Below are 15,273 nucleotides of genomic sequence, written 5' to 3' on the forward strand. Positions count from 1 at the left end.
ACACCAACATTAAAGAAACGCAAGCACATGCCATGAAGGGAGTGGACCTGGTGACACGCTTCTGCTCTGCTGATAGTTAACATTCTCACACACACACACGCATGCACGCACACTCACGCACACACACACCCATGCACACACGCGCATGCACGCACACTCGCGCACACACATGCGTATGCACACACACACATCCACGCACTCCCACACACACACTCCACTGCGCACACACATGCATGCACACTTGCCACAACGTCTGCAACATCACCACACACACACATGCATGCACACTTGCGCACACACACGTATGCACCCACACATATCCACAAACTCTCCCGCACACACACATTCACACACACACATGAATTCTGGTTACTCATCTCTGAAATCATATGATGAGTTGTGTCAATCGTGCAGTACTGAAGTGCAATAGCAGGCTTGTGATTGAGCCTGGGAGGTTTATGCTGTGGACTGCTGCCTGGTCAGCGGGAGGGTCAGTGCCCCCTTCCCGCTGTGGATTAGAGGTGCGTTTGGGAATAAGATGGCACTATGCTGCAATGCCGTGGCAGCTCTCTCATGCATGGCTCGGGCATACTTACACCGGCTGATTATCGCTCTTCTCTCAACAGCCTCCAGTGCGACTCTGGAGAGGGGGCTCAGACCCGACATAAGAGGGATATCAGCAATGACCAGTGAGTTATTGGATTGATAAGGGATATTAGCAATGACCAGTGAGTTATCGGATTGATAAGGGATATTAGCAATGACCAGTGAGTTATTTGATTGATAAGGGATATCAGCAATGACAGTGAGTATTGTTTACGAAGGTTAGCAGGACCAGTGAGTTTGATTATTAGGATTCAGTAATGAGTTTTGATAAATGAAGTATATCAGCAATGACTAGTGAATTATTGGATTAATAAAGGATATCAGAAATGACCAGTGAATTATTAGATTAATGAAGGATATCAGCAATGACCAGTGAGTTATTGGTTTAATAAGGGATATTGTTAGGACTGGTGAGTCGCACTGGTGGTGTTTTGTATATATGTGAAAGCAGTTACAGTTAGTGAAGTATGATTTTACATTTAAGGTTTGCTGAGGGAAAAAGGTAATTTCCAAGTGTTACTTGTTAAGGTATCAGATTTTATTAACTGATTATTCCGTGCCAGTGGGAAAGTTTTCTTATTAAGGCAAATGTCATCTGTGGATTTGATAAATACAATGTAAATTACTGTTCTCTGAGTGAAAGAGGGGGAGGGGGAGAGAGAGAGAGCAAATGAGTTAGAAAGAAGAGAAAGTTAAAGCTAGAGAGGGAGAAAGAGAGAGAGTAAAAACAGCAGTGACACTTTGAGCTTTGTTAGATCTGTGTGACTGTTGCTGTGTTGCGCGTCTGTAGGCCTCGTATGGTTTCAGACAGCGGTCACCTGATCTTCTCGACCGGAGATCACAAAAACATCCGCTTCCAGACCAGCGGCTCTGGGACCGTGCAGGTGGGGAGCGAGGATCTGACACAGCTGATCGGCCAGGTAATGTCTGGAACGCACACAGACACACACACACATACGCACACACACAGACACAGACACGCACACATGCACACACACGTACGCACACACGCACATAAACACAAATGCACGTACGCTCACACACACACATACGCACATACACACACACACATCACATCAACACACACACACATCGCACACACACCACACACACACAACACACATACCCCATACCACTATATCCACACACACTGACACACACACAGCATACGCTCACATATACATACCTCACACAACACATAAACAAACACACACACCCAAAAACAATACTTGCATGCACACACAATCATGATTTCATGACTTCACATCACAAACACATACATACATTGAGCACCAAGACTGTTTCTGGATTTAATATTAACATTAAATGTCGAGTCTATTAATGCATTAATCAGCTCATTCAGTGAACTGGTAACCTTATGGGAACATGCTGTCCCACAGCCTAGCTCTATGGCACTGTGCTATGGGTGAGAGACTGGGCCTGCAACCTGCAGGTTGCAGGTTTGAATCCCCGGTATTGTTCCCTTGCTGTTGTCTTAATTGCTTTATCTAAGCACCTGTGAGAAAGCAGATAGTCAGCGCGTGTTTTTGTTTTCGGTACAAAAACGTTTATGCAATGACGTCGGGAGAGAGGTGAGTCGATCCGATTTTTGAACTATCCATTTAGGATCTTAAAAGCTAAAACTGTGTGCAGGACAACCATGAGAGGCAGTGTGTCCCACCTCTCACACCAGACAGGCATGTATACACTCAGGTGCCAAAAAGTCCCTAAAAAGGTACAAACGTTTGTTATTGGGGTGGTACCCTATATATGAATAAAATGTTCTTATTATCCATGGGCTAAAAAATGTATTTGTACCTTTCTTTGCTTGTAAAAGGTACTTATAAGTATCCAAAGAGAACACTGCTGTACCTTTCAGGGTCCATTTGGGAAATGTGTTCCTTGAAGAACAGAAATGTACCTCCACTGTACCTTTTATTTCCGAGAATGTGTAATATTCAACAGGTTAGGAACTGTAAAGGGAGCTTTTAAGGCACAGAGTTTTGAAAGGTATCACATGACCAAACCCTGGCTTCTGTAAGAGGGAAGTCAAAGGCTGTTGCCCAGACAACAAACCTCTGCCTGCAAAGCTGTTTTGCTGTTAGGGAAATCATTGTAAAAAAAAAAGTTAAAAATAAATTTGTGAATCTATTTCTGAGTGAACATTGTCTTGAGTTTTCTTCTGTTCTCCAGATCAAAATCAACAAAGATGACATCAACAACATCAAAGAGAACGGTGGTGGAACTCCCCCAGAAGTGACCAGCAAGCTGAATGAGCTCAGCACTAAAGCAAGTTGCCTCTATGCTCTATTACACTGAAAGAAACACTGGGGGGGGGGGGGGGGGTCCTCTTCTAATGAAGGAGTGTTTTTCATGGTTTGGCCCCTTAGTTCCAGTGAAGGCAAAACTTAATGCTACAGCATACAATCACATTCTGTTTCTGTGGTTCCCCAACAGTTTGGGGAAGGCCCTTTCCTGTTTCAGCATGACAATACCTCCGGGCACACAGCAAGGTCCATATATGGTTTTTGTCAGAAATGATGTAAAAGAACTTGACTGGCCTGCACTGAACCCTGACCTCATCCCCATCCAACACCTTTGGGATCAATTAGAAAGCCAGTTGCGAGCCAGGCCTTATAGCCCAATCAGTGCCCGACCTCACCAATGCTCCTTCGGCTGAATGAAAACCAATCCCTGGAGGAATAATCCCACATCTAGTATAAAGCCTTCCCAGAAGAGAGGAGGTTGTCATAGCAGCAAGGGGTGGACCAACACCATATTAATGCATTCTCAAGATGTCAGGTGTCCACATACTTTTGGCCATGTAGTATACTTCATATTGGGCCGAATTAACTCACAGCTTCTGTTACACTATGAAACACAACAACTGAGTGTAATAAGCTTTGTAATTGTCTTATATTTCTGTTATGCATATTTTTTCAAATCATAATGTGCTGTCTGATGTGGAAATGGGTTGCTAATTTATTTCCACACTTTTCTTTTATTTCAGGTTTCAACACTGGAGTCAAAAGTGCAAACCATCGAACAGGTAATTGCTTTGTTCACGCACAGTAAATAATGCTTTGTTGTTGCTGCAGTTGCTGCTGTTGTTCTTTCACAGGAATGTGCACTCACCACTAATACCTCTATAAGACCACTTCCCTTTTATCTTACCTTCTCTTTCTCACTCTGTCACCTCCTCTTTCACTCTCATACTCTGTATCTCCCTCTCTTGTCCTGTTGTTTCTCTCCCACTCTCTTTCTCTCTGTCTCTCCCTATTTCTTTCGCTATTTCTCTCCCTCACTCTCTCTCATTTGCTTTCTCTCTCTCTCTCACCCCTCTCTTTCTCTCTCTCTGCAGACGGTGCAGAGGAGGACCTGTGGCAGTAACCCCTGTCAGAATGGGGGTACCTGCCTGAACCTGCTGGATGCCTTCCATTGCATCTGCCCAAACAACTGGCAGGTGAGAGACGGTAGCCAATCAGCACAGAGCCCCCAAACAACCAGTCAGCACAGAGAGACTGCACTGACTCCCAAGCAACCAATCATAACACGGCAACATCTTCCTGTACAACTGATATTCAGTGCAGCCTCGGATTAGCCACAGTGCTGATAAGTAAAAATCCACTCTGTCTTTTGCCATATCTGGCTATTAAATTACCATTATATCGAATATACTGTGGACTGAGTCACCAGGCCTCCCCTGATGAGTTTCCTTATGTTATGTGGCACAGGCTGGAGGCTGACTATTAAAAGTCCTACAGTTTACGCACACAGACACCCACACGCACACATGTACACACACACACACACACACATACCTGGATGTTATCGGTAAGCACCTGTCCACGTGTTCCAGGGTCCCATCTGTGCCACGGACATAAACGAGTGTCAGATCTACACAGGAACGTCACAGGGGTGTCAAAACGGAGCCACCTGTGTCAACACACCTGGGTCTTACAGGTAAATCACCTGTCTGTCTCTACTGCCAGCGTCTCCCAGGTAAATCACCTGTCTGTCTCTACTGCCAGCGTCTCCCAGGTAAATCACCTGTCTGTCTCTACTGCCAGCGTCTCCCAGGTAAATCACCTGTCTGTCTCTACTGCCAGCGTCTCCCAGGTAAATCACCTGTCTGTCTCTACTGCCAGCGTCTCCCAGGTAAATCACCTGTCTGTCTCTACGCCAGCGTCTCCCAGGTAAATCACCTGTCTGTCCTCTACTGCCTGGTCTCCCAGGTAAATCACCTGTCTGTCTCTCCTGCCGAGTCTCCAGGTAAATCACCTGTCTGTCTCTACTGCCAGCGTCTCCCAGGTAAATCACCTGTCTGTCTCTACTGCCAGCGTCTCCCAGGTAAATCACCTGTCTGTCACTCCACTGCCTGAGTCTTACAGGTAAATCACCTGTCTGTCTCTACTGCCAGCGTCTCCCAGGTAAATCACCTGTCTGTCTCTACTGCCAGCGTCTCCCAGGTAAATCACCTGTCTGTCACTCCACTGCCTGAGTCTTACAGGTAAATCACCTGTCTGTCTCTCCACTGCCTGAGTCTTACAGGTAAATCACCTGTCTGTCTCTCCACTACCTGAGTCTTACAGGTAAATCACCTGTCTGTCTCTCCACTACCTGAGTCTTACAGGTAAATCACCTGTCTGTCACTCCACTGCCTGAGTCTTACAGGTAAATCACCTGTCTGTCTATCCACTACCTGAGTCTTACAGGTAAATCACCTGTCTGTCTCTCCACTACCTGAGTCTTACAGGTAAATCACCTGTCTGTCACTCCACTGCCTGAGTCTTACAGGTAAATCACCTGTCTGTCTCTCCAATACCTGTCTGCTGCATAGTCTCTGGACCCCTGCAGTTTACCATTTTCCTTGAGGTACCTGCTGGGCCTGCCAAAGTTTATTTCCACCTTTAAATCGGCAACTGGTTCAGACCCCCAGAAGCCAGGTACTGTGCCTTAGCTGTGTAAACGGCTTCTGTAATCGGTCCCAGAATCGGCGGGCGCCGTTCGAACCCAGCGGACCTCGCGGCTCCGTGAGCTGAGAGTGCCTGGCGGCGGTTGCCGATGGTGACGGCCGTGCCAACGCCGAGCGGCTCTCATGCCACGCGGTGCCAGTCGCACACACACACAGACTCCCGTTGTTTGCGTGGGCAGTGCGAGGGTACGGTCCAAGCGAAAAGGCGAGGAGGCGATTCTGCTTTGGGGGGAGCTTGGTCTCGAACCCTTCGCTCCTGGACGTGGGCCTGGAACAGGCTGTACGGTACCTGCTGGAGCGGTGCGGGGCGACGCCCCCCTGGTCCCGTTCCAGGGGCGGTATGCCACACGCGGACCCGCGCCGGTACACTTCGCCAAAGCGCTCTGCGGGAACGCTGGCAGGAATTAGGAGCGGCGCAGTGGGGCTCGAACAGTGTAGCTTGCACCTTCTGCCCTGTATGAAGACTGCAACACAAACGAATGCATGGAGCAGCCAAAGTGGGGACTTTATTTGTTTGTTTGTTTGTTTGCTTTGATTCAATTTCTTATGGTGTTTATTTATACCCCCCCCAGTTGTACGTGCTCTGCAGAATGGTACGGCCCACACTGCACCTCTCGCTATGACGACTGCCAGGCTGGGGGCCAGGACCTGTGTGTACACGGACTCTGCATCGACTCTGATAGGGTCACACCCAACCAGGTACACAACCTGATACACACGCATATGCACCTGCACACACACACGCACACACTCACACAAGGACGGACGCACAGACGGACGCATGCACACACACACACACACACACACACACACACACACACAGTCATGCTCACTGTTCCAATAAACCCTGTCTATCTGTATGTCTGTCTGCCTGTCTGTCTGTCCATCAGCCCAAGTATAAGTGCATCTGTGATGCGGGGTGGGCGTCGCCCGCTGGAAGCCCGGCCTGTACTGCGGACGTGGACGAGTGCAGCCTTCCCAGCAAGCCTTGCTCCAGTAACCCCCCCGTGCAGTGCTTCAACACAATGGGGTCCTTCTACTGTGGCCCCTGCCCTGCAGGTAACGTCTCATTGGCTGCTCAAACCACCTCCACCCCCCAACCTCAGCCAATGAGAGTGCGGTGTTCTGTTTTTTTAACACGCTGGGGTCCTTCTGCTGCTCTTCCTGACCTGTAGTCACTTCTCATTGGCTGTTTAACCCTTTAAGGTGCGAGATCACAAATATGTGATTAGAATGTTCTTAGCTGAACATTCAAATGCTGATGTAACAACTACTGCTGGTAATTGAATGCAGATAGAGTTCTAGAACACCAAAACAAAATCCAAAAAACCTACTCGTCACACGGTTATTCCCTGTTTGCTCCCCTCAGCCAATGGGAGCTGAGGGTCTGCTGCTTCAGCTGTATGGATTCTATAAACCCAACCGATGGTCAGCTTGTGCATATTCACGAAGGGGGTGTGTCCAATGGAATACTGTGGCAGTGGATGTTCTGTAAAGAACTGTGCAGATAACATCTGTTGTCAATGGGATATTTTTTCATGAGGAAGGAAAGAAGAGAAAAAAAAAAGCAGGAACTGATGATGATGATGATGTGTGTTGTGGCTACCCCACTGGTGGGTGTGTCATATTAGCAGTGTCTGGCCAGACTCTTTTTGAGGTGGGGGGGGGGGATTAAAGGGAAGGCCGTTTCAAGTGAGAATGAAAGACAGAATGCTCTAAAATGGCCTCCATACCATTCACAGGGCTTCCTCCAAGTCCTGCTTGTGAGAGGAACTCTTGTGGCGCAGAGGAAAGGATCTTCCTCCTGTATAAACCACACACTGTATACTCATTACGCCCACACGCTTAAGTGGAGCTTTCCTGTCCTCTCCTGAGAGAGAGCCAACGTCCCTTTCTGCGCTGGACACAGACAGCAGATTACACCTCTCTCTGCTTACCTGTGCATTTATTCATTTACTGCGGGGGTGGGGGCTGGGGGCTGGGGGTGCGCTGCCCTGTAATTGTCTCCGCGATTGGAGTTCTGCGGCGGGACCTCCGGAGGGGACAGAAAGCAGGTTTTTTGTCTTTCGTTTGATGTGGGGACCCTGGGCGTTCGGCTGTTTGTGAGCCCTCTGGGGTACACAGCAGCTCTTGGGTGGAACTACGCTCGCCCGTGCCCTTGGGAACACAGGTTCAGACACCGTTTTGTTTTGTTGTCCTTATATCCTTGAAATGTTTCTTAATTATGGCAATTCTTGAAATGGCAAATAAAATAAAATAAAAATAAGGTTAGGGAAGAGAAAAAACAAACCCAAGAAAATTGCGTTTAATTTTGACCCACAGCTGATTGACTACAGACCACTGGTATGCCACAACCATTACTGGAGACCTCTCCTGGTGTTTATTGTAAACTTTACCAGGCCTGTCTTTAGTGAAGCACTCTGGGGATGGAGTCCATGGAAGATTCTGGAAGTGGAAGTGTATGGAGTGAGGCAGTGGAGAGCCACTGCTTCTTTAGTGCATGCGTGTGTGTGTGTGTGTGTGTGTGTGTGTGTGTGTGTGTGTGTGTGTGTGTATATATGCTGTGTGCATGTGTGTGTGTGTGTGTGTGTGTGTGTGCATGTGTGTTTTTTTAGTTTTCTGTATATGGTTGTGAAAACTGAAAGTTGTGATTTGTATGTGGTGGATTGGTTGGTTCATTGGCTGGCTGGTTAGTCAATTGATTGGTTGATCGGTTTGTTAATTTATTGATTACTGTCGTATGCAGGCTGGCAGGGCAATGGATACAGCTGCCAGGATGTGGATGAGTGCGCCACCAATAACGGAGGCTGCTCCATGTCCCCTGTGGTACAGTGTCTCAACACAATGGGTTCCTACCACTGCGGACCCTGTCCTCCAGGTACACACTATTACACACACACACAGTGTGGACTCTGTCCTCCAGGTATACACACACAGACACACTGTGGACCCTGTGCACAAGGTACACACTGATACACACACCTTCACACACTCTCTCTCTCTCACACATGCATACACATACACACACACACATACACACACACACACACACACACGTACACACACACACATACACATACACACACACACACACACACAGTGTCATTAGCAGCGGTCAGACGCTGCTGGGTATTTTAGGTAAAAACTTCATTCTATGATTTCATGTCTTACATCCTGTCTCTGCGGTCTGAGCTTCTCTCTAAACACACACTCCACACCATCTCTCTCTCTCTCTCTCTCTTCCTCTTCTCTCTCTCTCTCTCTCTCGCTCTCTCTCTCTCTTACCTAATAGCAGTAGTATTAGGAAAGACCACTCTCTCTCACACACACGCTCTTTCTCTCTCTTATTTGGGTTTATACTGAAAGGCATTTGAGCTGAACTGGTAACACATGGAAGCCATTTCCAGATTCATATAAATTGGTACCAAGTGGAATATTGTCTCATGCAGTATGTGAAATCATGAAACCTCCTATTGGACAAAATATTGATTGACTGACTGATTGATTGATCCAGGCTATGAAGGCGATGGAAGGACCTGCACTCAGGCCAACATCTGCGCCACCAACAATGGAGGCTGTTACCCCCTGGCCACTTGCTCATCTTCTCCAGGTAAAACACACACTTACACACCCACACACACACACACACACACACACACTTACACACACCCCTACACACAAACAGACGCACACACGCATGCAAGATGCACCCCATGCAGAATCAGAAATACACGAGCACACTCTAAAACACACATAAGTGCTGCATTTACAGCTTTCTCATGACCAGTGGCTCTTTTTTATGTGTAAGGACTATAAAAGCAGCCTTTAAACATTTACTACCTTCCAGAAGCTTCCTGCTGAGCAAAATAAAGATCTCAACTCATTAATCACAAGACACGAGACTGAAGAGTAGCAGTAAACAGCTGCTCCACCTGTCCCTATGTGCTCCACCTGTCCTTACCTTCTCATTCCTGTCCCCACAATGGATGTGCTGTCATCTGCTCCCAGAGCATGATGGAGTCTGGAAGTATAATACACTACTCAACTGAGGACAGACACAAGGACAGATTCTCACCTGTAGAGAATAGATACTAGGATACTCACCTGTAGAGCACAGACACTACGATACTCACCAGGAGGAGACAGACATTAAGAGAAGCACTCACCTGTAGACAGAAGTTAGAATATTCACCTGTAGAGGACAGCCACTAGGATAGATACTCACCTGGAGAACACAGAAACTGGGATAGATACTCACCTGTAGAAGACAGACACTGGGATAGATACTCACCTGTAGAAGACAGACACTGGGATAGATACTCACCTGTAGAAGACAGACACTGGGATGGATACTCACCTGTAGAAGACAGACACTGGGATAGATACTTACCTGTAGAAAACAGACACATGGACATTTTTACCAAGGATTTTATATTGCTCATTTGGAGGAATTTATTGTTTATTGCAATAACATTTGATTGTTTGACCAATCAGTCTGTTTATTGCACTGCCAAGTCAACTTGAAGTGAACCTGAAGTGAATTCCCTCCCAGAAGAAACACACCACGTCTTACCCCTATCGCCCATGTTTAGAAATGACAAACTTTACACCAAACGGAAATTTTATTGCTTTTCTGTTTGTATTTTATTTTTTTTTAAGCAAGAATCCATCTTTACCTTGTGGCCTAATGAACAGGTGAAATACTCATGGGATAAAGTGTTGGCTCAGAAATTTAAAATAAGGCTCAGTGTAGTCCAGAGATGCTGAGCTGTGCTGGGGAGTGTTGGGGTGTCGAGTCCTTTTCAGCTGTTGCTTGTTCAATTCAATTCAATTCAATTCAATTCAATTCAATTCAATTCAATTCAATTTATTGTCATTATACCGTTCCAGAATAACAAAAAGTCTTGTTCGCCAGTCTCTGTGGTGCAACTAGACTTAAAAACACGAAGACAAAACAAAATAAGTTAATAGAAACTTGTGTGGTCTCACTGCCCCTCCCTCCTGCCCCCCTCCCAGGGAGCACCATCCCCATCTGCACCTGCCCCCCGGGGTATGCTGGGAATGGGTACGGCCCCTCAGGGTGCGCCCAGGTCAGCGACGTCTGCCAGAACAGCAACCCCTGCGTCAACGGCCAGTGCGTGGTGAGTCCCCCCGCGCGGAGTGTCGCCGCAACGTTCCCTCAACCTTTCGACAACGTTCGGGCTGCTTGGCACAGGTCCCCGGATGAACGGCCCCGTGGCGTCACTGGCGAATGTGCGTTAAACTTCATCGCAACGTTCCCACAACGCTCCAGCAATGTTCAGGGTGGTTTTCATAGGCCTAGACCGGCAAGCCAGCGTATCAATGACCAGTATGTGGTGAGTTTGTATGTATGAGTGTGTGTGTGTGTGTGTATAGGTATATTTGTGTTTGTGCGTGTTTTTGTGTGCGTTTATAGGTATGTGTGTGTGCGTGTGTATGTGTGTGTATGTATGTGCATTTGTGTGAGTGAGTGTGTGTGTGTGTGTGTGTGTGTGTGTGTGAATTATATAAGTGTGACAGTAGCCTCAGTGCTGGACAGTGGTTTGTGGAGACATGGCCTTTACATTCCTGCACCAGCCTCACTGTCCTCAGAGTGAAGACTTCGTGTACAGGGACACTTTTATTCCCAGGGCCCGAAGTGAGCAAGCCCAGGTCGGAGGCGTGTCAAATGCTAACCCAGGTCCGTCCAAAAATACCAGCCCCCCATTTGATACCACACATGAGAGTACAACCCTTCCCTCTCTAATCTCTGGCTCTGTGGTTTGTGTGCTGTACTGGAGTGTGAGAGCCTTCTGTGGAGAGGGACTTGGGTTGAATGACTCCCATTTGCTTCCCAAATTTTTTTTTTCTTTTTTGCTTGATCTGTGCATGAATGCACAGTAAGGCCGCTGTGTGTGATTGCTGGCAGCGCTAACAATGAGCGGGCTGCTGGGAACTGGGGATTCAGAGGTAGGGATTTAATAGGCCGATTATGGGGTCATCGCCCTCGTTACGCCCTGTTTGTTAGCTGTGGAGAAAATTAGGCAGCTCACGGAGTTACAGCTTTTCCCAGTGTGTGTGTGTATGTGCGATGGCCGCTAGGTCCACAAGTACTACAAGTACATGTACACCATGGACTACAGTACCCAGAATGCTTCTTGTGAGGTGATGGGCAATGAGCTCAAAGATTGAAGTAAACTCCCAAACTGTCTGTGTTAAGTGGAATTGTGTATTGATTAAAAACTCCACTGCTCATCATCTTGTAGTTACTCTAGTGACTCATGTAATGTAATTTATGGTGAAAGCATAGCTGCTATGTAAATTGATGCCTGGTTTAGGAAGCTGCAGTTGTGTATTGCTGTGTGTGTGTTTCCTAGAGCACTACCACTGGCTACATCTGCACATGTGACCCGGGATGGGCGGGGACCAACTGTGACCAGAACATTAACGAGTGTGTCAGCAACCCCTGCCAGAACGGGGGTACCTGCACCGACGGAATCAACGGGTACAGCTGTACCTGCACTTCACAGTGGACCGGACCCCAGTGCCAGACTGCCCAGCAAGGTGTGTGTGTGTGTGAGTGTGTGTGTGTCTGTGTGTACTTGGGTTGTGTGCTTGTGTGTGTATGTATGTATGTGTGTTTGTGTGTGTGAGTGTGTGTGTGTCTGTGTGTACTTGTGTTGTGTGCGTGTGTGTGTATGTATGTATGTGTGTTTGTGTGTGTGTGAGTGTGTGTGTGTCTGTGTGTACTTGTGTTGTGTGCGCGTGTGTGTATGTATGTATGTGTGTTTGTGTGTGTGAGAGTGTGTGTGTATGTAAATGTATGTGTCTGTGCGTGTCTGTGTGTGTATATGTGCGTGCATGTGTGTTTGTGTGTGTCTGTGCATGTAAGTGTCAACAGTGTCAATAGTGTTCATGTAACTTCCTTCTGTGACCCCATGTGACCTCAATCCCCCCCCTCCCCCCCCTCCCCATTTGCTCCAGCCTGTGGAGGGTACCTGACTGGCCCCGCCGGCACCTTCAGCTATCCCAACACCCCCGGGAGCGACCAGTATGATCACATGGTCAGCTGCGCCTGGGTCATTCGTGTTGACCCTAATAAGGTCAGTGGATGGCCGCACCGTATGACTTCATAGACCAGAAAGAGCCTGGTCAATGGAAACAAATACAAAAACAAATCAAAATCTGACAAATTCAGAATGTGTTTATGTATCACCTTTCATGATAAGTTCAGCAGGAAATTTTCCCCTCTGTGGGCGGGACCTTTTTCTCCAGAAAACTAAATTGCTATGGGGAAAAAAAGCACTGATCAGAGATCAGACGAGGGAACCCCATGGCGGAAGAACCTTCCGGGTTGGCCTACGAAAAGACATCATCACTGCTGCGCTCTGTTTCACTGTGGGGGATGTCTGTGTCTCATTGTTTAGTCTCTCTCTCTACCTCTCTCTCTCTCTTTCTCTCTGTCTCTCTCTCTCTCTCTCTCTCTCTACCTCTCTCCCCCTCTCTCTCTCTCTCTCCCTCTCTCTCTCTCTCTCTGTAGATCGTGCGGATAACCTTCCCTCACTTCGAGCTGGAGAGCAGCTCCAACTGCATCTACGACTTCCTGCAGATCCACGACGGCGAGAGCGCCTCGGGCCACCAGCTCGGCCGCTACTGCGGCACCAGCGCCCCCGCCGAGCTCCTCAGCTCCCACAATTCCCTCTACTTCTGGTTCCGCTCCGACCACTCCGTCAACGCCGGCGGCTTCACCGTGGCCTGGCAGGCCCAGCTACCAGGTACCGCACGAGGGTTCAGGCCCAGCTACCAGGTACCGCACCAGGGTTCTGGCTTTGAAAACAGGTACCAGGTGAATGTTCTGGCTTTGAAGCAGGTACCAGGTGAATGTTCTGGCTTTGAAGCAGGTACCAGGTGTTCTGGCTTTGAAGCAGGTACCAGGTGAATGTTCTGGCTTTGAAGCAGGTACCAGGTGAATGTTCTGGCTTTGAAGCAGGTACCAGGTGAATGTTCTGGCTTTGAAGCAGGTACCAGGTGAATGTTTTGGCTTTGAAGCAGGTACCAGGTGTTCTGGCTTTGAAGCAGGTACCAGGTGTTCTAGCTTTTAAGTAGGTACCAGGTGTTCTGGCTTTAAAGCCGGGACCAGGTATCCTGGTTTTGAAGCAGAAACCAGGTGTTCGGGTTTTGAAACAGGTACCAGGTGAATATTCTGGCTTTGAAGCAGGTAACACATAAATGTCCTAGCTTTAAAATAACAACCCATGTTAAACACTCATGAATTTTTTTTTGCAGAAAATTAAAACGATTCCCGAGTTCAAATGTGATGTTTGGATTAAGTGCTAAATAATTCGGCAAAACTGTTCTTCCAGGGAAGAGTTCTCAACCGTCCTTACGTGACCACAAAGGGTGAGTGTTTTTGGTGTCCCTATTTTTCTTTCTCCAGTTTGTGGGGGATCCCTGACTGACCTGTATGGGTCGATAAACTCCCCCGGTTACCCTGGCAACTACCCTCCGAATCGCGACTGCTACTGGATGGTGAACGTGAACCCTGGCCTGCTCATCCAGTTTGCCTTCGGAACCCTGAGCCTGGAGCACCATGACAACTGTAACTATGACTACCTGGAGGTGAGGCACTGTGATGTCATCACACGTAGCTCGTCTGTTCCGGGCATGTGCTGTCAGTCCTTAAGTCTCTTATAAAAGAGATTATACAAACTACCTTGTTTAGTCAAATTTGCTTACCTAAAAAAGATATGTTTTAAATAAAAAAGCATTTAATGTAAGACCTAAACGTTGTTCATTAACATGAGTCATCATATTCATAAATTAATACAAAACGCAGGGTTATGATCAACCATCAATGATAATTTAGCGTTGATAATATCATGTCATATGATTATGACATCACTGCCATTAAAGAGAACTGTAGAGGATTTACTGTAAGCTATACTGTTTGATTGCATCTCATTGTGTTCTGAGTGTGGTCCGTACATTCTTTTGTCATGTCGGGGTCTCATAAAGAAAGTTCTATGTGTGTGACGGTGTTCCTGGTTCTGTGATGTCAGCTGGGTTGTGTCTGGCAGTAGTGCAGTGCATCCTGGGTGTAGAAGGCGCGTTTTGGTGCTCACTCCCCGTTCCGTTGCCGTAGATCCGGGACGGGCTGCTGTCGGACGACCCTGTCCTGGGGAGGTTCTGCAGCACGGGCTCCCCCGCCCCGGTCCAGACCACCGGGCCCGCCGCCTGGGTCCACTTCCACTCTGACTACAGCGTGAGCGACCGCGGCTTCCACATCACCTACACCACCTCGCCCTGTGAGTGGGGGTCGGGGGGGCGGGGTTACACCACCTTGCCCCGTGAGCTGGGGGGGGGGGGGTGAGGCTACTCTTTATTTGTCATTTCACAGGAGGAGTAAAGTGAAGAATAATGAGTTTTTGCAATTATAGAAAATGGCAGCTCCTGAAGCCTCAGGTTTGGCTGTGCTGTTTGTTTTTACAATGGGACTCCAGAACTGTCATAATGTACTATTAAGGGGCAGTAAAAGTATGATACGACATGTTTGCGAGTTCTTCAAACCCCTCTGTAATGATTGTTTTTTTTGGGAAATTTTATTGTAGGTATATATAGTTTTTTTTACAAGGGACCAAAGATGAATCATATGTTCTGTAATGATGTGTCGATCTTGGTTGAATTGCTTGTCC

General features: G+C 47.6%; 1 protein-coding gene across 1 annotated transcript in view; it reads left to right on the top strand.

The window, feature by feature from the left end:
- Positions 1–573: 573 nt before the first annotated feature.
- Positions 574–15,273, top strand: part of cubn (cubilin (intrinsic factor-cobalamin receptor)) — a 69,237-nt gene continuing 54,537 nt past the window's right edge. The window contains exons 1-16 of the mRNA XM_064334135.1: positions 574–689; positions 1,397–1,526; positions 2,800–2,895; positions 3,617–3,655; positions 3,968–4,069; positions 4,466–4,569; positions 6,154–6,280; positions 6,472–6,640; positions 8,328–8,459; positions 9,096–9,191; positions 10,598–10,722; positions 11,959–12,145; positions 12,566–12,684; positions 13,122–13,356; positions 14,019–14,200; positions 14,724–14,886. Of these exons, the coding sequence (XP_064190205.1) occupies positions 574–689; positions 1,397–1,526; positions 2,800–2,895; positions 3,617–3,655; positions 3,968–4,069; positions 4,466–4,569; positions 6,154–6,280; positions 6,472–6,640; positions 8,328–8,459; positions 9,096–9,191; positions 10,598–10,722; positions 11,959–12,145; positions 12,566–12,684; positions 13,122–13,356; positions 14,019–14,200; positions 14,724–14,886 (2,122 nt within the window). The remainder of the gene's footprint in view (positions 690–1,396; positions 1,527–2,799; positions 2,896–3,616; positions 3,656–3,967; positions 4,070–4,465; positions 4,570–6,153; positions 6,281–6,471; positions 6,641–8,327; positions 8,460–9,095; positions 9,192–10,597; positions 10,723–11,958; positions 12,146–12,565; positions 12,685–13,121; positions 13,357–14,018; positions 14,201–14,723; positions 14,887–15,273) is intronic.

The sequence above is a fragment of the Anguilla rostrata genome, chromosome 4 (genome assembly GCF_018555375.3).
Source record: "Anguilla rostrata isolate EN2019 chromosome 4, ASM1855537v3, whole genome shotgun sequence".
NCBI classification, from domain to species: Eukaryota; Metazoa; Chordata; class Actinopteri; order Anguilliformes; family Anguillidae; genus Anguilla; species Anguilla rostrata.